General features: G+C 48.8%; 1 protein-coding gene across 2 annotated transcripts in view; it reads right to left on the reverse strand.

Moving 5' to 3' along the window:
• Positions 1–4,719: 4,719 nt before the first annotated feature.
• KCNJ1 (potassium voltage-gated channel subfamily J member 1) overlaps positions 4,720–24,193 on the reverse strand; it is a 23,286-nt gene continuing 3,812 nt past the window's right edge. Inside the window, exons 1-2 of one of the 2 annotated variants that reach the window (XM_006098866.3) lie at positions 8,618–8,653; positions 4,720–5,985 (exon numbers count right to left, since the gene is read on the reverse strand). In XM_006098866.3, coding sequence (XP_006098928.1) covers positions 4,846–5,985; positions 8,618–8,653 — 1,176 coding nt within the window. In that variant the 3' untranslated portion in view covers positions 4,720–4,845. Of the gene's footprint in view, positions 5,986–8,617; positions 8,654–24,193 lie in introns of those variants that run through there. The other variant, XM_006098867.3, reaches the window with a different exon arrangement.

The raw sequence follows: 24,193 nt of genomic DNA on the forward strand, positions 1-24,193 counted from the left end.
GACAGAACCAGGAACATGTACCAACTAACCATGGCTTCCAGGAACATGTCTGACTCTCCGAGAGTGCTCTCACGGGTGATCCATGTTAGGATGTAAATTTGAGTGATTTTAAACTCATGGGCTTTCAAGACAGATAGATCTGGGTTCGAGTCCCGCCCTGTCACTTGCTAGCTAGTGACTTTGGACAAGTTCCTTACCTGAGCTGCTTCAAGTCCAAAATGCAGGGTGTCCCAAAATTCACGCAAGATTTGAATTTTGCATGAGCATTAACAACAACAACAAAAGCCTAATTTTACTTGGTTTATTGAATCATATTCTAATATCTGTTGCCCTTTGATTTCAATCCCTTCAATTTGATAAGCATTACCAAGTACCAATTATGGCCCAGGAGCAGGGACAATGAAGACCAATGAAGACCACGGCTTTGCATATGTGCCAGCAAAGCTGTGGAGGCCATTTACCCGATGTGCTATTCCATACATAACCCTATACTGTATACTTTATGAATCAATAAAAAATTTACAATTTTTAATTATAAACCTGTGTTTTCTATCAAAATTACTTCTTGCATGAATTTTGGGACACCCTATAGGTGTAATGCTAGTACCTCATAGGACTTCTGGGGAAATCAACTGAAATCATGTATTCAAACTCCTTAAAACAGAGCCTAGTCCCTAGTAGGAACTCTAAGTAGCCCCTACAGCCAGTTGCTTCTACTGTCACACGTCTTGGGTGTCTCCCTGCCTGAAAGACACACATGTCTTCTAGAACATCCAGAGCGGTCAAGGCTGTCTTGGGTGGAGAAGCAGAAGGGGCCCACCCCAGTTCCTACCCTGAGCCCCAGTGCAAATCTCCCTCCGCAGGGCTCAGCTCCAAGGAGTCCAGCTGGGTGCATCTGGCTGGGGAGATTAAATTATTTTTGAATTCCTAACTGAATGTTCTTTTAATGGAAACTTAATGACAGGCATTGAAATAGATTTCCTCCCTAACCCCTCCTCCGGGCGCCCCCCTCCCCAAGGCCCTGTGTGGCCCAGTTCCCGATAACCTTTATTCCCTACCCCTGGACTTTTATCTCCCCAGCGACAAACAGCCCTTGCCGGACAGAAAGAGGAAATTCCAGTCATTGTTCTCAAACTTCTGGCTTCCAAAATAAAATGCTCTATCTCCCCTGTCAAGCTTTGATTGACACACACTTCCTGGAATGGCAGACAGCAACGGCCCAGGGGCGGGGCCAGGGCTTCATTTGCATGCTTTGCTTCAGAGCTTTTCAGAACATTTATTCCAAATGGGGGAAGATTCCTCACGCTGGTCACCGAATCTCCTTGTTTGGGACCCAGCTCCTGTGTCATGAAAAACTTCTAAGGGAGGAAGGCAACCCTCACCTGCCCACACCATCTTCCTGGGCCTGTTACACACCCACCAGCCATGGAAACACACAGGGATCATCTCACTTCTTAGAGTTGGCAACTGAGAGAGGATCTTTTCCTCGCCCTTTCTCTCTGGAGAAATCAATGGTTAGACCGTCTCCCAAATCTTAACTCTGAATATTGGAGCTTGAGCCAACCTAAGTCCAGGAAGATAAACCAGGATCCCACTCCCCAAGTCTAAATCCCCATAGCAACAGAGATAAATCAGGCAACTTCATCGGAATCAGTACCAAGGAAGACTTTGAATAAAGCAATGCATCATGGGATGCAGTTTTATTGTTTTAAGGGATAAGAAATGCTGAATTCCTTGTGAAATGGATAGATCAGTGCATGTGGTCATTGGCTCACCTGTAGCTAGAGTAAAACTCATGTAGTCAGGTCCTGCTGGGAACAATGGTACCACATTGGAATAAAAAGCCTATTGTTAGCATCACCAAGTTGGCCTTCTGGAACCTTCTGTTCCCCATGTATTTTCTTGACTCACTGAGCTCCTGGGTAACCCTCTCCCTCTGAATGTCCAGGGTTTTTATGCTGTGTTGGGGTTCCAGCCACCCCTTAGTACTATTGGCAGTACCGGGTTGGGAAGGGGGTGCTTCCCAAAGGGTTTCGTCGATGTCTGTTAATGGTTACTAGAGGGTCCATGGGAATTTACATTAAAAAGGAGACCCCACCTGGCAGAAATGCCTTAATTCTGATAAAGGAATATATGGAAGCAGATGAGCTTCCATCAACTAGCCCAGAAATGAATGCCAATCACAGAGCTTCCAGCTGTCATGCAGCATCTCTAGCCATCAAAAGAAACGGATTGTTTGGGTCATCTTACTCCCAGCAGTCCCAGGGCGCTGCTGGTGAGAAGCACAGACCAGAAGGAATGTGTTCTGGTGTGAAGGGCCCAGTCCATACATTTCTCTCCAGTTTACAAAGGGACTAGCACCCTAAAGCCTCATACAGGGGGCCAGCAGAGAACTCCAGCTCCCTCAAGCTCGACATTCCTGATCTCCTTTCGTTTTATCAGTAGAGTAAACCGCTATGCCAACACACAGGCACAGAGCAATCTCCAGTGTGAGCCAGCTGCGTCACTGTTATGGCCACCAACTAACTGTGCAGCCCTGAACGCAGCAGACTGCCCACTGGTCTTGGTCAGAAGGATCAGGCTGGGTGGCTGGATCTGTACAAATGCAACCCCAGGCCCGGGCAGACAAAGCCGTCCCTACCGACAAGTGCTGGCAGCTGCCACTCTATGTGCCAAGACGCACTGGAGGGGTGTGCTGGGTGGCACAGGGAGCACATGCAGGCAGCCGAGCTAATTTCCTCCTGCTTGCCAGCCCCCCAGCCCTCCCACTGCTCCCCGAAGAAAGTCCACTCTCAGCAAGAGGGTTTCCATCAGCTGGTCCGTCACATTGATGCACAATGACTGACACTTCTAGAAAGAACGAGCAGTACCAGAGATTTAATGTATTAATCATCGCACTCAAAACAGTTGATTCCTAAGCGGCTTTGAGTACCATCCTTTCGAGAATACATTCAAAATCACATAGGTGGGGAACTAAGACATTCACAGTAAAACCTTCCCCTAACGATCAATCCTGCCCGGCTGGCGTGGCTCAGTGGTTAAACGTTGACCTATGAACCAGAAGGTCATGGTTCAATTTCTGGTCAGAGCATATGCCTGGCTTGTCGGCTTGACCCCAGTAGGGGGCATGCAGGAGGCAGCCGATCAATGATTCTTTCTCATCATTGATGTTTCTATCTCTCTCTCTTTCTCTCTTCCTCTCTAAAAATATATTTTAAAAAATTTTAAAGCACAATCCTTACATTAAGTTGGTCCCTTTCAGGAAGATGCGCTATTGGCCCTTAGAGAAAGGAACACCTGGCGCTTTCCTCACTGAGGGGCCACACCTCATTCCCTTTCACACTTTTTCTCCTTTAGAAGCAGCATGTCAATACCAGCCCCAGGCAGAAAAACACAAATACAGTTTTTCTCAGAAGCATTAGCGGTACCTTCCCTTCTATACTGACTTTTCCCCTTTAAACTCCTCATTGCCTTCTTGGGAGATCAGGAGATATTCTTTTAACACATTCATAGCCCTTTATCTTACAAATACAAATGGAAAGAAATATCGCCACTATTTTCAAACCAAGCATTCTTTCTTGCAGAAAAGTGTTCATGGAGATTCTGGAGCGACGATCTAGCTTCTGTCTAAATATACGACCATTTGGGCCAAAACCCAGCTTGGGCAGCAGCTCGTGGATACACCGTAAAGCAGGTTTGGCTCGGTGCTCCTCTCCACGTTGGGGACGGAGAGACACAGAGTCCATGGACTGAGCCGTCCCTTATTCCTCCAGACACAGTGTGGCCCAGGCTGAGATGGGAGCTCCAACGACCAGGGCTGAGAGGGTCAGAGCCCCACAGCTGTTCTTTGTGGAACAGTCTTTTCTTAATGTCTTTGGTTCAGTGCCCCCAACTCAGGAGGCAATCTTTTCTTTGATAAAAGTCAATGTTAAAATAAAAGTGACTTGCAGATGACATTATACTGTAGAGAGAGAACCCTAAAGAGACCACCAAGAAACTAGCCAGTCAGAGAAAGACAAGTACCATAGGATTTCACTTATATGTGGAATTTAATGGAAAAAATAAACTAACAAACAAAATAGAAATAGACTCAGATACAGAGAACAAACTGACAGCTCTCAGAGAGAAGGGGCATTGGGGTGAAAAAAAATGAAGGAATTAAGCACACACACACACACACACAAACAAAAACACAAAAAACTCATAGACACAGATAACAACAGTATGATGATTACTAGAGGGAAATGGGTATAGAGGGAGGTAGAAGAGGGTAAAGGGTAGAAAAATGGTGATGGAAGGAGACCTGACTTGGGGGTGGTGAACACACAATACAATATACAGATGATTTATTATAGAATTGTACACCTGAAACCTATATAATTTTATGAACTAATGTTGCCCCCAAAATTCAATAAAATTTTTTAAAAAATAAATAAAGTGACTTATTGCTTATCAGTAGAATGAAGACAAGAATATGTTTTTCCCCTGATCCTATATAAAGCTCATAACTTCTTCAAGGAAACTTTTAAAAAGACCACTTTTGATCTCATGAGACTTTTGATGACTTTTGTCTGTTTCTATTAACATTGCATGATTTTAAATAATCATATTCAAGTGAGCTCCCATGATTTCTATATTCCAGCTTCCTACAAATACAATGCATGTTCTACTGCACTAGCCTTGTAGAGTCTTGTAGAATCACGGTTATAGAGTTCAGGGGCATTGTGCTGGTGGACTTGGAAGGCTTTTGTCTGTTTCATACTCCCAAATGGTTGATTGCTTCATCATGCCGCTAGTCACTATGTGTGTTCGAAACTTGGCTTTACTTGTGTCGAAAAGCCACTGCTACATTTTAGTGTCATCTGTCTCGTTGACTTCTGACAAAGTGAAGTTGGGGTTGTCATAGCCTCTCTTCATCTTGGCTCTCGCGTCTCTCTCATTATAAAGGCACATGGCACAGTGAGGGGTATCCACTTCCACCGTCTTGCTAAAGTTGTGGAAATCCACGCGGTATTTCCCTTCCTTGGTCTTGGACACGATGGGAGCAAAACGGTAGCCCCAGAGCACCTCTTCTGGGACGTAGGATGTCCGCACTTGGCAGGTCGCGCTGGTCGACTCCACGGTGCCATCTAAAAACACCACTAACTCGAAGTCCTGCTGGAGAAGCGTCTCTGCCGCCATGTCGAAGAAGGGGCTGTTGTGATCAATGATGTGGTAAATGGTCAGTGGGGAGATGAAGAATAAATTTTCATTCCCAGCATCAACGATGAAGTTGATATTGGTCTGATCCAAAATAATGGTCTCTCCCTCAGGAGTGACTGTGGTCTTGAGAAGCTTCCCATAGATGTGACTGCCAATGAGGAGGCTCTTCCGGAGGTTGGCCACACGGATGAGGAGGCACAGCTTCCCTCCCCGCTTACTGATCACGGCATTCTTGCTGAAGGTAATGGTCTTCGCCCGCTTTTTGGGCCTGGAGATCTTGGCTAAGATGGCGCCACACATGAAGGAGTTGATGATGACTCCAAGGATAGACTGGAAGATGAGCAGGAAGATGGCGGTGCCGCACTGTTCGGTCACACACCTGAATCCATAGCCAATAGTCACTTGTGTTTCCAGAGAAAACAGAAAAGCTGAGGTCAGACCATTAATGTTGTCCACGCAAGGGGTGTGGTTGTCCGGTGGATGGAACTCGGGGAGATCTTTGTGAATGTAGGCGACCGCGTACCACAGGAGGCCAAAGAGGAACCAGCTCCCCAAGAAGGCTGTGATGAAGATGGTCATCTTGTATCTCCATTTGAGGTCAAGCACCGTCGTCCAAATGTCCACAAAGAATATAAACCTCGTCTGCGCCTCCACATTGCCAAACTCTATGTTGCACCTTCCATCTTTGGAAACCAGCCTTGTTCTTCGCCGAGGATGCCCCAGAAAGCGAGTGACAAACCATTTCCGAAGATGTTTGAACATTCTTTCTGTCAACACCTTGATCTGAGAACACATCAAAGAAAAACAAAACAAAAAAATTGTATTTAGAACAGCAATGACGTAGGTGACGCACATAAAGAGCTACCTGTTTATGAAAAGACATTCCAAACAATCTGGATTACTGACCATTTGGCAAGCTGACAAGTTTATTCTGGATGCCACAATGCTACTTTCAATAGAAATTTTCCACCAGAAGGCCATATTGCTTAAATATAAAGAGGAAAATTAATCCGATGAGATAGAATTGGAAGGAATCTAAGAGGGTTCCTGACCTTAATCGCACACAACCTTGAAAAATGTTTGTGATCACCATCATGACCTGTACTATGATATTTTTATATTATTCTTTAAATGAGCTCTCCTTTAAAAATATAAAGTTAGGTTGGGAGGATGAGAAGAGATAAACCAAAGAAATGATATACTTATATGCATAGCCCATGGACATAGTATGCGATAGGGTAGTGAAGACATGAGCGGGACAGTGAATAAGGGTTGGGAGAAGAGGGATAAAGGAGGGGGGGAATGGAAGATGTCTGTAATACTATCAACAATAAAATATATATATTAAAAATTAATTTAGCTTTATATTAAGCAAAAAATATCTGTGAAAGCAGAAGCTTGATGCACTATTTACATTTTTTGTAATATATAAAAATAAGTAACTATGAAAAAAACCGCTCATAAATATACTACCTAAGCCATCTTGTGTACTGCTAGAGGCATATACATATCGAGAGAAATCCTGATTCGATTCAGTCCTCTCATTTATTAAATGAAGGAACTGAGACTCAGATAATCCCAATGACCCATCCAGGCATGTACCTAACAAAGCAGCAGGAGGACACCGAGAGCATGAGGGTCCCTGCTGGTCAGTCCAGAAGAGCCTCTACCCCACTGCCTCTCGGTTATGAAATTTTCTTTTCTAAAGTTAAATTTCCCTGAGACGTTTTCAGACAAGTATTAATCAACTTCCTTTTTGTTTTAATGGCAGAAGTTTTCTCAGTGCATCTGCAAGCTTCCCTTTGTGTTTCTACTCTCTCTTTGTGGCATGCCAACATCCCCCCAAAAGTAGTACGGTGGTCACCAGCAATATCTCACACATCCTTCCTTGCTCCCAAGCTAAAGGGCTGGGAGCTCTGACTTAAATTCTAATACTCTGTGAGGGTAGAATCATGTTTTCCTCACTCTTTCCCAGCTGCTGGCACAGTCTATGTCTTAGTTATTTAGTATAAAAACATAAATGTCCCTGACTGGTTTGGCTCAGTGGATAGAGCGTCGGCCTGCGGACTGAAGGGTCCCAGGTTCGATTCCAGTCAAGGGCATGTACCTTGGTTGCAGGCACATCCCCAGTAGGGGGTGTGCGGGAGGCAGCTGATTGATGTTTCTCTCTCATCGATGTTTCTGACTCTCTATTTCTCTCCCTTCCTCTCTGTAAGAAATCAATAAAATATATTTTAAAAAAGATAAATGAAATAAGTCAGTGAATGAATTAAGCTCTCCAAATGCTATCTGATCAATGGTTTCTTATCGATGGCATTATTTTGACTTCCATTGTATAGCAAAAGAATGAAGGGATTTCCCCCTCAACAGCCAACAATGATGACACCTGGGGACATAAACACACGACTACCTCCTCCCTTAGGCGTGCCTACCGCCACTCTAAGCTCGTTCACCACGGTGAGCCATGTCTTCGTGATATTTTGAATTAAATGCAAATCTGTTTCTAAAATAGATTTCAAAACCCCCTTCAAAAATGCGTTTATTCATACAAACTAGGAAGCGAAACCAACTTAGTGATACATTTTAAACAAAACTGATATTCCACAGTTTCTTGCTCATGGTCTTAGACCAGGTGAAAACACAAGAAGCCAACAACCAAGTAGAAGCGGTGAAGAGAAAACCACAGCTGTGGTGATTTGAAATTTTGAGGACAGGTTCTAAAGAGATTTTTTTAAAAAAAAATGCTACCAGGAGAGCAAACAGCAGTGCCTGCCCTCATCCCACCCAGCCCTCACTGACCTCAAGTCCCCAAGAATATTAGGTGATGGTCCCAAATTCAACTCATGGAGGAAGACGTAGTCTTTCCCACTCTCTCCCCTTTCTCTGCACACACAATCTTTAACCTTGCTTACATTCACTGGGACTTTCTCCCTTTCTCAGGTTCACGGACGCGCATAGTGTGTCAACAGCTCTTCGTAGAGTGGCCCTTACACAAGATACTAAATTCTAAAGCCAACATATATCAATTGAATCCACATTCTCCTTGTCATACATTATCAATCCAGAGATGGCTCCTAACACACCAACGTCTGGGTTTTCTCCCCACGACCCTTTTCCAGTCTCTCTTAAATCCGTGGTCTTAGAGCAGGTGAAAACGCAAGAAGCCAACACCAACTAGAAGTGGTGAAGAGACAACCACAGCTGTGGCGATTTGAAATTTTGAGGACAGGCTCATTTCACTTTGGGTGATAAAGAATATTTCTGTAGAGTGAATAAGTACCCCCTGACTTATCTCTTGGATAAGTTTGGGTTTCCATGCCTCTATTGCTAATAAAATATCATCCACCTGGCCTTGCAAAGAGTTGAGACAACAGCAACCGGCTTGCGATGCTTTCCCCAGACGGTTTGCACTTACCTTCATCCTAAACGTATTCTGACCTGAAGCATCCATGGCTGGGCAAGGCAAGGGAGCGGTGTTGGGAGCTGGCCTCTGGATGCAGGCTGATTTGTTTTAGACCCAGCTTAATACAGTTTAGTCTTTGGTCAGTGGACTGATGCTAATTTGTACTAGCTTGAAAACACTTCATTGGATAGTGGACTTGTGTGGTATAACCAAGGCAATTGTTTGTTCTCAGACCAAGCCCCAGCCTGGGTATGTATTTTATCTTTAGAAACCTCGCATGGCTTGTCATGCTAAGACATGACAAGCCGCCGGCTGAGGTCCCTGGGCAGCAGGCATGCTGTGTTCCGACATTTCTCTCCTCTCCTTGCCACGCTCGGTGGCTCCCCTGCTGTGTCGCCCAGGCCGTGCCCAAGAACTTTCACCAGAAACAATTAGTTCTCCTCAATCTCCCAGACTCTGCTCTGGACACCCTGAGATGGTGAGACGTCCAGGTGTTCACAAAGACACAGGTGAAAACATAGACACAGGTAAGTACATATTTGTAAGATGAAAGTAAGATCACACCAGGAAGCAACAAGATACCATGTTAATCTCTCTGTACAACAGTCCCTGTTACGTAAGAAAGTGAGATTTATAAGCAGCCTTTATTGTTGGATTTTTTAAAAATAAAATCTGGCCTTTATGAAAGGTACTTTTCACATATACTGTTGATTTATTTATTCAGAGAGTGAGAAGAATTATACCTAGAGAAAGCAAGACTACAGGATAAATTCATCCTCTGACCAAAGCCATCATTCACACGGCAGACCCCCAATGTACACAGCACACATCCAACTTTGCTTAGACCGTGGCATTTAATCCAACCACAGACAAAGCCAATATGTATTTTTTTAAACTATTGGTTGATTCGAGATTGGCCCTGGTGTCTGGGTTATGTAACACCCACAGTTTTTAGGTTACTTTCTATTGAAATCAGTAAATCTTAATAGCAAGCAAAGGGCTGTATATTAGCTAATATTTACCAAGGTATTCGGAGTGGCCTGGCAAAGCAAGTGAATGATTCAAGAATTCAGCATTAGCGTTCTGTAAACAGTCCACTCTCAGAAAATAAACTTTTTGTAAGCTTTTCAAATATTGGGTGTATGCTCCTCATGTAGGATTTCAAAGACAAATAGAACTTGGTTCCTCTTCTCAAGGGGCTCACCATTGAATGGGGACATGAGCTACGTAAATCGGCCGTTGCAACGTGGTTGGTTTGTATGATGCCCAAAGGAACACCTTTCCTCAAAGACCTCTGTCAGATGGGTATCTATCCCCTGTGAAAACACGTCAACTGAAAAAACACTCATTACCTTTATGTGTACGTTCATGTATTTGTCTACTACTAGCCAACACTGATATTTGATACTGGGATGTGTACCAGGTACCATGCGAGACACCAGGGAATCATCCTGTGGAAATTTCCAGTCCAGTATGGGGGTAGGAGATGCAAATGAAGTGGAAAAAACAAAAAACAGTCTGTGCGATACCAACCAGGATAGAAAAAAGTGGGAGTGATTTGGGGGGCACCTCATCTGAGGGTGCTAAGGCCTGAAGAAGGCATTAGAGGCCACTTAGTAGGAACTCTATACATGTGTGTTGACTGAAGATAAATCAATTGATCAATGTGTGCATAAATGCAATGAGTTTGCTGTCACCTACATGGCTCCTGAGATATTTTTTTTAATATATATTTTATTGATTTTTCACAGAGAGGAAAGGAGAGGGACGGAGAGTTAGAAATATCGATGAGAGAGAAACATCTATCAGCTGCCTCCTGCACACCCCCCACAGGGGACGTGCCCGCAACCAAGGTACATGCCCTTGGCCGGAATCGAACCCGGGACCTTTCAGTCTACAGGCCGACGCTCTATCCACTAAGCCAAACCGGTTAGGGCGTCCTGAGATATTTTAGGAGAGATGTTCCTGTGCCTTCTTAACCAAGATAACTGAGCAAACACTCTACTTATTGAACATCTACCATGTACCTGGTGCTAAACTAGGAAACCAAGATGGTAACAGTGCCTGCTCTCGAGTTGCTCCAGGTTAAGTATGTCAATAACCGCAGTACAGCAGGTTTGCTGCCCTGAAAGGGTTGAGAACAGGGTTTTTAAAGCAGCCACCAAAGGGGAGACCCACCAGGCCAGGTGCCAAGCTGATATTCTTCAACACACCTTTGCCAGGAGCGCAAACAGGTGCCCCTGACTAGGAGGACTTCCTGTTTTCCATGAAAACAGTCTCACGCTACTGGGGGATGGCCACCCAGCTGGATTTGCAAACCCTCAGAGCCCCGAGGAGCCTCAGTCATCTAATCCCCCCGCCCCTGAGTTATCTGTTTAATATCTGGAACCTATGGTTGGCAGAAGGCGTCATGTCCCCTTTGCTCGGTAATTCCGAGAGAAGTTATTTCTGATGCCTTTTGCACTATCAGGCAGCTCACTTGAGGTCAGCCTGGGTTCTTAAATAGAACTTGGCAAAGCCAGTGGAAACAATTTCTCCTGGCCTCAGGGGCATGGAAAGGGGCATCTGAACCTCAGGACTCCGCCAGCCTAGATTGGGGAATGAATTTAGGAATAGCCCACCCTTGGCTTGAGGGTCTGCTCATGCCCTCTCCACCATCGAGCCCCAAGTCTGCTGTGTCCAGGGTGGGAATGCCACACAGGCCTTCCTGGGCACCTGGCTCCGTCCAGAGAAGCGAGCTTGGGAACAAGAGCCAGGGAATCGCAAGGTCTATGGTGTTGGTGCTCTCTCAAGGCTCTCTCCTAAGCTTCGGGAGTTCTACATCAGACTGAGTCGGAGTTAGGATAAGAGAAGGCAAAAGTGAAGAGGTACAGCTTAAAAGGAATGAAGAGAAAGATTATGGCTGAGAAAAGTCTCTAGGGAGTGTGAAATGGCAATGAAAAATGCCTTGGAGAGCATCAGTACCCTGCTCCCGGCAACAGCAGATGGTTGCATGCTGTGTGAACAGCGCCCCCTAGAGCACAGTACAAATGGTATCCCCTGGAGCTGTGAAAGCACCCTCCCCGGAAAGCCTGCAGTGTGAGCTAGACACAAGTGCAAAATGTCTTACACGCATTAGCATATTTCATTTTCACAGTAACCCTAGGACAGCCGTGGGCAAACTACGGCCCACGGGCCAGATCCGGCCCATTTGAAATGAATAAAACTAAAAAAAAAAAAAAAGACCGTACCCTTTTATGTAATGATGTTTACTTTGAATTTATATTAGTTCACACAAACACTCCACCCATGCTTTTGTCCAGTTTAAGAACCCATTGTGGCCCTCGAGTCAAAAAGTTTGCCCACCCCTGCCCTAGGAGGTGGGGAAGTGAGATTCAGAGGAGTTAAGCAATGTGCAGAGGTCACAAAGCAGAAAGTAAAAAGAGCAAAAGATCTAGAACAGCGGTTCTCAACCTGTGGGTCGAGACCCCTTTGGCTTTCGAACGACCCTTTCACAGGGGTCGCCTCAGACCATCCTGCATATCAGATATTTACATGACGATTCATAACAGTAGCAACATGACAGTGATGAAGTAGCAACACAAATAATTTTATGGTTGGGTCACAGCATGAGGAACTGTATTTAAAGGGCCAGAAGGTTGAGAACCACTGATCTAGAAGAACCTAGAATGGCCTGAGAAGCCCTTGCTTTTTTAAACCCTCTGGCATTCTCAGAGTAGCTAATAAGCAATGTGGAGGGAAGGCAAACACTTACTCAGGACCTACAACTATGCAACAGGAATGGCGACTTTCCATACGTTTACTTACTCAATGGAGAGATCACATTAAGCGGGCAAGAGCTGGCAAAAGACCAGACCCTCTTTTAGACACTGAACCTGAAAGGTCTAGGTTAGTAGAGAGGGGGTGGGTTTCCAGAGACAAGGAAGAGCATGAGCAAAAGCACCCAAAAAAAGGGTGAGGACCCCCTGGAGAGGGCACAGAATCATCTGGATTAGATCCGAGGGTGTATGTGGAGAGAGAAGGTCACAGGCCCTGCTGACATGAGAAGGGCCTCCTAATGCTAGACAGAGCTCGCCAACGGTGATGCTGCTTAAGGAATTGGGAAGCGACCGAGGAGGCAGTTGCAGATGTTCTGTTGAGCTCTGTGCTTACTTTGGAAGCTTCTAGAGATCGTCCTGGCTTGAACTTATTGTCAGCAATGGCCCGAGGTTATGGGAATGCCATCTCCCATTGGGAGGCCTCTATAGATATCTATGGTGCAGAAGTGAGCTGTGATGGTGATGCCTAGTGTGGGAGGCTGGGGAACTGCCCACTAGCAGAGGCGAAGCATCCTGGCCTGGAGTCAGTCAGCTCAGCAATAGGCATTGAATGCCAAGGTCAAGCGTAAGCAACAGACTGGGGCTACGGAGACGAGGAGACACTGGCCCAGCCCTGCCTCATACCAACAATAGAAACTTGGGCAAGTGGCTGGCTTCTCTGAGCTGCCTCGCGTGCTATTTCCCCTGCTGGGAACACCTGGCCCTCTCCTTGCCCCTCCAGACTCACTTCTTGGTTTCAACTGCAATGTCACTTCTCAGAAAGAAACTTAAATGTCAGTTTCTCAAAGAGAAGAGAGTGCCTGACCACCCATTCCCATTATGTCAAGTTCCTCCTCCCCTTCCCCCCCTACACAATATTATATTTTCAGCCCAGAAATGAATGAATTCCATGTGGACTGGAAGCCGTGAATATGCTTTTCCTGTGTGTCTGCAACAAGTACACTCTGTTTTTAAGAAAGCATTCAGCATTCCACGCCTTGGCAACTTATCAAATCGGGGAATAAGGGAGCTGATGCCGTAGATACAGGCATTGGGGGCTCGGATTCCTGATGCTGCTCCCACAGCTAAAGGGAGCTGTGTCAGGGTGGCCCAGCGTGGAGGACGTGCCAAGTAGGCACAGGGCACCAGGTCCTTGCGTTGGGAGGGGATTCTGGGTGCCGGCTGGTCGGTCCCACATTCTAGCTGATACCTGAACTTTCCTTGTCACAGCCCCATCCAGCGGCCCACTGGGCAGGATGTAAAAAGTGGGTGTGTGGGGTTTGAATCTGGATCAGCCACTTGCTAGCTCTAATCCTCAGTACTACATAACTTCTCAGTGGGCCCATTTCTTTTTTTAAAAAAGATACTTTTATTGATTACAGAGAGGAAGGGAGAGGGAGAGAGAGAGAGAAACATCAATGATGAGAAAGAATCATTGATTGGCTGTCTTTTGCACGCCCCATCTACTGGGAATCGAGGCCGCAACCCGGGCATATGCCCTTGACTGGAATTGAACCCAGGACCCTTCATTCTGCAGGCCGATGCTCTATCCACTGAACGAAATCAGCTAAGGCTCTGTGCGCTCATTTCTTTATCTCAAAAATGGGAACCTTCATCTCTATCTTACAGATGGACAGAAAGAGTTGAGACAACCCTTTGGCATGGAGGTGAGTGATCAGCTACTAACACCTTCAGTAACACCACCTCCAGCTCCAGTGTCTCCTTCAAGCTCCAGCCGTGCATTGCATGAAGGATCCAATCACGTCATCATCTGAGGTGCCTTGACCTTGGGCTGCTCCGCACCAGTGTCCAGGCCGCAGCAGCATCACGCTTCCCAGAAAGGCCCTGGGAAGGGCAGGGCTCCAGCACCAAGCCCGGCAGTGGATTAGCCGGGGAGCCAGTGTTCCTGCCGGTTCTCCTGCTCTGCCCGGGGGTTCTGAGGGTCAATGATTACCAGCGTTGGCTCGGGTCCTGCCGAGCCTCACAGGTGCATTAATGGGGCGGCACGTCCCCCACTCTCCCATGTCCAAGTGCTTTCTGAGAAAGCCCCGGAGGCAGAGGGGAGCAGAGCCAGGAGTCTCGGTGACCCTGTTCCATGCCACGGAGCCGGCCTGGGGCCGAGCTGGATCCCATAAGGGGCGCCTCTTGTCAGCGGGCAGAGCTCACCCAGGATGCCCTCTCAGAATGGGGTGCCCCTGCAGACACTTGCCGCCTGGCTCCTCACGGGGCTGGCCAGCGACTCCGGCAACTGTTTGGAGCTGCTCTTTACCAGTGCTCTTGTCTGCCACTGAGTCAGGAGGGTGAGCAGGACAAGGGGGCCCCCATCCCCAGACCTTAGTGCCACGCCCGGGCAGGGCCATCGAGGGCCCTGCCTGAGACCCAGCTCCCCAGAGAAGGCGACGGAGCCTTCAGCAGACCCGTGACGCACGTTCCCTCATTCCTTTCGTCTCTTTTGACTCAGTGGTGTGTATAATGACCCGGAAAGGGTGAAGCTAAATTCCACTTTATTTCTCTTGATTCAGCCTTCTGTCATAATGAAATCAAAAGAAGGTTTTCTGTCTGAAAAATGCCACTCAGTCTCTCGGAGCTGCAGTTTTTCCATAAGAAGTTGGTGGTTACAATGCCTATCTGTGATGAGGATTAAATGGAAAATGCGAATGGTCATGCAAAAAGTTATACGCCAGTGTTTATAGCAGCATTATTCATGCAGGAACGGCCCCAGAGCTGAAACAACCCAGTGGCAATCAACTGAGGAACCAAGAAATAAAATGAGATATACACAGGATGTCCCCCCAAAACGTATACACACGTTGAAGGATGATAAATTCAGTGTTCATTCGCATGGAGTTCATTTTCAAAATTAAATGAGTTGTCAGCTGTTAAAGTGCACATACATTTTTGGGACAGCCTATGGATACAGTGGGATATTATCTGGCCATAAAAAAAGGTGTGCTCAACATGGAAGACCTGGAAAACCATGTGCTAAGTGAAAGAAGCCAGAAATTGGATTACTCCTTTTGTACAAATGCCTACAATAGGCAAATCTATTGGGAAAGAAAGCTAGACTGGTAGCTGCCAAGGTGTGGGGGACGAAGCGACCTGGGGAATGAGTGCTAATGGTATGGGTGTTGCTTTTTGAGGTGCTGCAAATATTCTAATACTGATTGTGGTGACGGTTGTGCAACTTTGTGAATATGCTAATGAACCAGTATTGTGCATTGAAATGGGTGGGTTTACGGACCGGGAATTATATCTCAATAAAGACGGTGCAGAAAAAAGTACCTGTGTAAAGTTGCCTGCTGCATAGAAGGGAGTCAGCATCAACCCCCCCACCCCCCATCCTCATCCCTCTTCTTCATGTCTTAGTCCTCATTTCCTCCTCTTCCCTTTCTACTTCTCCCTCCAGCACCAGCCAGAAGCACAACCCTAGGCCAGTGATTGGCAAACTCATTAGTCAACAGAGCCAAATATCAACAGTACAACGATTGAAATTTCTTTTGAGAGCCAAATTTTTTAAACTTAAACTATATAGGTAGGTACATTGCTATTAACTTAATTAGGGTACTCCTAAGGCTTAGGAAGAGCCACACTCAAGGGGCCAAAGAGCCGCATGTGGCTTGCGAGCCGCAGTTTGCCGACCACGGCCCTAGGCCCTTGCTGGGGCCTCAGCCGCACTCGGCACCTCCCTCCTGTAGCCAGTGGCCACTGTGATTCTAGAGGCACCACCACCAAAATAATTTTCTTGGACACAAAAGCCTTGGGCACAGGAAGCGTTTTTTTGTTTGTCCTCACTCTTAAACAGAAGCTCTGCCAGCATATGGAGCAGCGTCTCTTCTCTGGGCATCATGGGAGACATGCTTCTTCCCACCTGTCCAGGTGGTGATGGGCGGAGCCAGTGAGCAGAGAGTGGACACTTCTCAACCACCCGCACTGAGTTCCAGGGAGGAGAACCGTGCACAATGTGACCCCGAGCCGGTAGCTCCAGGGCGAAGCCCTGTCTCAGCTCTGCCCCCTCTGACCTCTTCCCTCCGGGGCCAGAGGTCAAGCTAAAGTCAAGTGCTTGGGAGCCAGGCCAGCAGTTCCCCATAGCAGGCCCTTAGGGTCACAGACTATCTATAGGATGCCCCGAGGGGGGCAGGAGGGCATTCATGTGGCCTTGACCCCACCCTGCTGCACACAGCCCCAGCCTCATCTTGACCTCCCACACTCGCTCATCCTCCCGTGGGAACTCAATTTCATTCTCTCTTTCTCTCCTCCCTTCAGCACAGGTTTTAATTTTTTTCCAGCATTGTGTTCCTTGCCCACAGCCCTTTTTCTATTCCTGGGTCAGTGAGGTTAATCATCCAGTTCTTCTTTAAACAGACCTCTCTGAGTCTCCCCACTACCTCAAAGATATGCCAGATCCCATGGGACCATTTCAAACCTCACATGCCCCCATATCACCCTCTCTTCTGCCCCCCACGCACAGGAGAGATGAGGGGCAGGAAGCATGATTGGTAGCTGGGCAGAGAGCTGTGTGGAGTCCGTAGTCAGGACCCCTCCAGGGAAGAAAGAAAACCACCCACTGTGTGTTCCCAGGCTTGGCCTTTCCCGAAGGCAGGACTAGCATGCTTCTGAGCCAGGGCCACTAGCAAGAGCAAGACAGAATGTACCAAGCCCCCCCACCCCCCGCCATCTCTCTGTTCAGTTGCCCCCCTTAGCCTCATGGGATTCATACACGCCATCGGGACCAGGCCCGGACCTTACTAAGTATCATAAGTGACTAATGGCTTGGGGGCTGAAACTAAAGTCTAGCCTGTCCTGTTATGGCACTAATTCCTCCGAAAGGCACCGAGGCCCGTCTACCTGGGGAATGCGTGCAGGCGCCCCACAGTCTGGCCTTGGCACGTGGGCAAGTCTGGCTTGAATTCCAGCTCTGCTGCTGGTGGTGCGTGACTGAGACAGCCGCCTGCATCCTACAGAGCTCACTCCCCAATATAATCGATTAGCCTGGAAAACAGAACAAACTGAAAGCCACTATGAGACGTTAGTGAGCGGACAAGACCCTGGAGCTCATGGTGAGTTATGTTTGCTTTTGGAGGCCAGGAGGGGGGGGGGCGCGGAGGGGGATGTGTCTGTCTTGCTGTTCTGCCCACACCTAAGTTTCACTTTTCTTCTTTTCATACTCCCAGTAACTGTACCCATTTTCTTTTTTTGTTTGTTAAATATATATTTTTATTGATTTCAGAGAGGAAGGGAGAAGTAGAGAGAGATAGAAACATCAATGATGAGAGAGAATCATTGATCAGTTGCCTCATACACGCCTCCTACTGGAGATCAAGCCAGCACCTGGCCATGTGCCCTGACTGGGAATCGAACCCATGACCCCCTGGTTTACAGGGCGATGCTCTACCTGCCAGGCAATTACCATTTTCAACAGGGGGTTTATCTCCACATCCTCTAAGCCTGGCATGGTCCCTCTGGGCTGCCCTTGGCCTTGTGAAGAAGAGAAGAGAAGAGAAGAGAAGACTATACTGTAACTTATTTTTCAAAGAAGTGCACTCTCCGCCAATCCGACATAGGGTAGGTAGGGGCAGCTGTAGAGAGTGGAGGGCCGCAGAGGAGAGGGGAGGGGAGGGGAGGGGAGGGGAGGGGAGGGGAGGGGAGGGGAGGGGAGGGGAGGAGAGGAGGAAGGCCACCAGGAGTTGTGAAGAGATGGACAATGGTCTGAGCACTGACCAGAATGCTGGCCCCTGAGCACTGGGGGTGTGGGGTCTGCATTGCGGGCAGCGCTGACCGAGAGAACGTCACCACCGAAGGCCAGCAGTGGGGTTGGCAGAGCAAAGGTGAGGCTCACAGGTGTCCTGGAGGCAGAGACGGGACAGGCTGTGCGGTGGTAGAGACGTGGCTTTAAACCAGGGGTGGGCAAACTTTTTGACTCGAGGGCCACAATGGGTTCTTAAACTGGACCGGAGGGCCGGAACAAAAGCATGGATGGAGTGTTTGTGTGAACTAATATAAATTCAAAGTAAACATCATTACAAAAAAGGGTACGGTCTTTTTTTTTTTTTAGTTTTATTCATTTCAAACAGGCCGGATCCGGCCCGCGGGCCGTAGTTTGCCCACGGCTGCTTTAAACCCAACTCCTTCCACTCATCCACAGGAGAAACAGCTCTGCTTCTCTGAACCTGACTGCTGTCCATCACAATGGGAACACGGAGATAGTACCTGCTTCCCAGCACAGAGACGGGTGCCTACAGCGGCCCCAGCATGGGAGACCTCCACAGGGCAGCCCCCTTCCTTGCTTAGCGGGGCTGATGAGCCAGATGGAGAGCCAGCCAAAGGATGAGCTGGCATTTGGGGAATCACATGAACTCTCAGGTCTGGATTGGAGCAGGCAGCTGGCTCTCCCACCAGGCCCAGGGCAACCTCGGAAGTGCCTTCATGAGCTGCAGGGGAGATGCAGGGAAGGGCATAGAGCCCACCAGGCAGACGCCAGGCCTTGGAAAGCAGTCTCTGCCTGCCTACCCCTCTCCTCCCTGGCTCTTCCCCCAGACCCTCTGTGGGATGGGGAGGAGGAGGGGACCACGGGCTCCAGGCAGCTATAAAGGGGATGTGTAAGGAGCACTTGGGGTGACCATGAAGCCCAGAGAGAGAAGTCTTTGTTTATGTGGCTGCTGGGGGGAAATTAGCAAAGGTGGGGGCAAGGCTGAGGATCTGAGAGAAGATTGCTCATAAAACGATGAGATTCGATTAGACCACGAAGATCCAATTGTGCCAGACCAATTGCATTTCCTGGGAGGTTAGCGTGACCGGCCTTCCAGACCCCAGGGCAGCTGGAGCACAGGGCCTGACGGACGCGGCACAGTCCTTTCTCTAAGGGCTGGGAGCAGGGGTTCCGGTCCCAGGAGCTCTGGGCAGGTGTGAGGGGTGCACCCACCCCTGGCACACCAGGGCCGCACATCCTGGGTTGAAATGCCTTCTCTAAAAATGTTTTCTTAGCACCCTCTTATTTTCCTTCTTAGCACCTCAGACAACGTATTTGATCTTTATTTTGTTGAGTGCAGGCCGACCTCGGCTCGGGGAGGGCCACAACCAGCCCCTCCTGCAAGTGCAACCTTGATTCAGTCCTGATTGTTTTCCATTAGCAAGTCTGCCTGCTCCTTCTGCACATAGACTCCGAACCCCTCTGCCCTCCTCACTCCATCTCCCTGCTGCCACCTTTGTCCACAGAGGAAAGGAGACAGAAATCACCCGCTTAGTAACCTCTGTGCTGTCTCTCTCTCCGCCCTGTGAACAGGTATTCAACCTGTACATCGGCTCACACTGCTATCTTGCTAGCTTCTCCTGCTTCCTCCTCACCCTTGTGACCTCGAGGCCCTAGTAACCTGGGCTCTGCCACACTCGCAGCCCCAGCTCATCTCGCTGTGTCCCCACCAGCCCAGCTGCTCACACGGGCCCCGCTGTTGCCCCCTGCACTTGCTGCTCCTCCCTCGGGACTGTCCTGCTCCAGGTCGTCCTGTGGCTGGTTCCTTTAGGTCACTCGGGATTCGGCCCCTTGTCACCTCCTCGCAGCATCCGATCTGAGGTGGCACCACCGCCTCAGTCAGCCCTTCCACTCCGTTCATTTCAGCTTCTGCCCAACCCTGGTCAGATGCCGTCTTGGGGTTTGTTTACGTGTTTACTGTGTTCACTTCTTGTCTAGCTTCCTTCTGAAGAATATACACTCCAGGTAAGCAGCCCTCTTGTTTTCCTCTGATTCCTCAGTAGAAAATCCACAAATATTTTTTGATTAAGCGAAACTTCACATCCTCCCTGGGCTGCAAGTTTCACAAGTGTTCAGACTTGGTCTGATCTGTCCACCATATAACAAACACCACCCATGAGGCCTCAATTGTCTCTCTAAAGAGAGAGAGAGGCCTGGCTAGCATGGCTCAGTGGTTGAGCATCGACCTATGAACCAGGGGTCCCAGTTCCATTCCCGGTCAGGGCACATGCCCGGGTTTCGGGCTTGATCCCCAGTGTGGGGCATGCAGAAGGCAGCTGATCAATGATTCTCTCTCATCATTGATGTTTCTATCTCTCTTTCCCTCTCCTTCCTCTCTGAAATCAATAAAAATAAATGTAATAAAAATTAATAAAAGAGAGAGAAAGAAGCTATTTTCCTTTAAGTTGCAGATGAATATGTTTTTCAGTTGCTTACCCAACTTAAATTAAATGAACGCCCAGTGATGGTCTGAGACGTGACAAGTTCCTGGAGGCCAACACCACCAATAGGTGACAGGAACACCGGGCATCACGTTCATACGCATCCGGTACATTTGTGGGCATTTTCTCTCTGCTTTTTAAGCTAAGCTTAGGTTTTCTACAATTTTGAGTGGCACCTCCATCTCACATATTTCGAACTCATGATGGTGTTTGGAAATGTGTCTAAGAAATGTATGGGCTTCTGACCATGGGTTCACATGATCACAGAACTACCCATGTTCAGCCTTCCTTTAATTAGCAAAGGGTTTAGATGTTTTTTAAGTGCACAAGCAGCAAACCCGTGTGCCAAAGCTCAGAGACACTGAAGGACATGTGGGTGAAACAGAGCAAATGGAGAGCGAGGGAGGGAACTGGGGCTTAGAGAGGTTGGATGGCTTATATGAGGCACAGCTGGGAGGGGAACCCAAGGGGTACTGGGTCCTTCTACCACACGTCCCTAAAGAGTGGGTGGGTGGATGGGTGAGTTCCTACCTAAGGGAAGGCTGAGGGAAAGAACAGGACTCACCCCACCCCCCATCCCCTACCCCCAGTTCTTCATCCCTCTCTCTTTCCCTCCTTGTTGTCCTTCTGTCGATAAATATTTATGGCGAGTCTGTCACCTGCTGGGCTCTGTGCTCGGAGCTGGGGACACAGCATTAACAAGATTGCAATTCAGGGAGGTGGAGAGAGCAAGACAGATAATAAAAAGGAACCAAATAAACACAGTAATTCTAGATTGTGATAAGGGCTAAAAAAGCCACAGTAATGAGGGTGACCTTGAAAAGCATCAGTGAGTAGAAGGGCACTGAGTCTCCCTGATGGTGGGGGTGGCAATGCCAAGATGAGAGAGGGCAGGCTCTCAGGCAGGTGGGGGGCAAGCTCTGACTCTGAACCCTCGCCAGCCTGGGCGGGCTCCCCACTGACCAGTCCATGGACCGAGCCCTTGCAGGCCCTCCCCTGGTGCAGGGATTTTCCTCTCTGGGACCTGGGGGCCACGTTGCTGGGCCTGCCTGGAATTGTTTGAAAAGCAAAAACAGCCCAGCCGGTGTGGACCAGTGGTTGAGCGTCAACCTATGAACCAGGAGGTCAGGGTTCAATTCCCGGTCAGGGCACAGGCCCGGGTTGTGGCTTGATCTCCAGTGTGGGGCGAGCAGGAGGCAGCAGATCAATGATTCCTCCTCATTATTGATGTTTCTATCTCTCCCTCTCCTTTCCTCTCTGAAATCAATAAAAGTAATTTTTAAAGCAAAAACATGCTATGCACAATGTCTGGGGTTACTTCTGTTAACTCCACGGCAGGGAGAGGCAGCGTGGAGGCAAAGCCAGCATCGTTCCGTCCATCCCCTGCACACAGGTTCCCCGTCTCTGCAGCCAACATGCCCACAGCTGACTTCCCTTTCCCTCTGCCTCTGCCCCTGCCTCTCCACACCTCTGCAGGCCCAGCTTCTCCCCACATCCAACCCCCCCAAGCCAGTCCTTCCTAGTCAGAAAGCAACGTAGGCCCCCGACCTCAAGTGATGCCCGTTTCCTGCTTCACTTCACGGTCCCCGCAGTCAGACCGTGGGAAGGAATCGGCTGCTTCTCGCCCTGAGCGCAGGCCTCCCCAGTCAGGTCTCTCCCAGCACCAGGCTGGGCCAGGCCACTTCTCCACCCCTCTCACCCCTTCCCTCAGCATCACAGGACACTTACAGAAGCCTCTTTGCCTGTGAAAACCCATCATAGGCTGTACAACACCAGCCACAGTCACACGGGTATGAGCAGGAAGGGCAATAAAGCCCGAATCCTGTCCACATTCCCCCCGGCTCCATCCCTCTCTGCCTTGGCCGTGGGGAGGGTGCGTACCGATGGGAAGGAAACCTTGAGGTCTCACAGGATGGATGTAGACAAAGGATTCGCAGATGTGGCCCAGGTGAGCCTTCTTCTGCGTGAGAACTCTCGGGACTCCCCTCCTCCTCTCCATCCCCAGGGACGGAGGAGTTGGGAGAAAAGATGAGCCTTCTCTCCTCACCCACCCCATCCCGCTGGGGCTGCCCAGGAAACAGACTGGGTCAGAGAGACCCATCAGGTAGAATGTACCTGTCATTCCCGCCTGTCCTCCCAGTGAGATGGAGACTTCTGTAGCTTAGGGACTGTGTCCTCACACTTTAGCACTGCCTGGCCTTCCCCAGGGTTTTCTAAGTGCCCCTGCGACTTATCTCTGAATCCGACTCAAGCCCTCTCTACGCCATTCATCAGCGGCCCACCTCCCCGGCGGCATCAGAGTATGCTGGTCCCAGCAATGGTCCAGTGTGCCTTCCGGCCCGGGACTGGGACCACACATCTCTCCGAACATCTCCTCACTGGGCTTGGGCTCCAAGGGGTGAAGTTTCAGGGAGTCTTTTCCCGCAAGGAGCTAAACAACAGTTACTCATACGTTCCCAGTTCTGTTGAACTCTTCAAGGACAAATAGCCAAGCTGGATAGAGCCAGCAAGCGCCCAAGAATTTAATCAAGGGCAGCGAAGCATGAGCCTTCCCCTAGGGGCAGTCACCTGAGAGAGCGGGGGCTGTTCTAATTGCAGAGACAGCATTAACCTGTTGCTTTCAACGGGGCTGTGCTGCCCATTTAGATCTGCTCCCCGGGGACAAGTGGCATGTGCATAGACCCTGGTGGACACCATTCCTGAATGCCAGCCAAGTAACACCGGTGTCTGTGCACTTGAAAGAGAGGGAGGGAGGGTCAAGGGCATCGGGACATTCGAAAAGAACTGAAATTTGAGGCTTGTACTTTCACGGAGCATCAAAGGCATCTGCTCTCAGAGGGGGAGGTGGGTGACATGCTTCCAACCAGAAGCAACTTTTATCAGGCTGCGTAACTGCAGGACGGAGCATGGTGTGTGCAGGCACGCGAGCGCACGAGCACACACACACACACACACACACACACACACAGTCTGTGCACACTGGGGAACGGATTAGGAAAATAACAGTCCTCTTTGAGTGAGGATGTGATTGCTCCAAAGCAATGCTGGGCGAATTCAGGTTTCTTTTTTTCCTAGGGACCTGAGCAGGTCATGGCACTCGTCTAGGCCTCAGTTCCTCCATCTGTGCAGTGGGTGAGCTGGCCTTGATGAGCCCTTAGAATGACTGCTTAAAAGTAACCCTTTGCTCTGTGTTTTCATGTGATGATGTTGGGTTGAGTTTTATATGAACAGGCTGAGCCCTCTGTAAGAGTTTTCGGGAAGCAACTGCTTGGGGTGCAGCATCTTTGGGTTCCCAACAGCCTTGAGGGAGCCCGGTGTCTGCGTTCTTCTTGCTTCTTTCTGCTGTTCTCTTCAGACAGAACCAGGGAGTCCCGTGTGTATGGGCATCTCTCCCGGGGTTTGCTCGTGGATTCTGACAAGGTAATGGCCAGGACGGCGACATTCATCCTCTGAACATCCTTCATAACAAACCCGGCAGAGAACGAACCCCTGTGACCCCTTTGACCTTCAGGCTATTTTTTGTTTCTGGTCACTTTTCTAGGCTCTCCCTCCTGTATATCTCCACTCTGATTTTCCCTCTTCCCTTTTGGGCGGGGGGGGGGGG

Source organism: Myotis lucifugus, unplaced genomic scaffold (genome assembly GCF_000147115.1).
Source record: "Myotis lucifugus unplaced genomic scaffold, Myoluc2.0 scaffold_250, whole genome shotgun sequence".
Taxonomy (NCBI): domain Eukaryota; kingdom Metazoa; phylum Chordata; class Mammalia; order Chiroptera; family Vespertilionidae; genus Myotis; species Myotis lucifugus.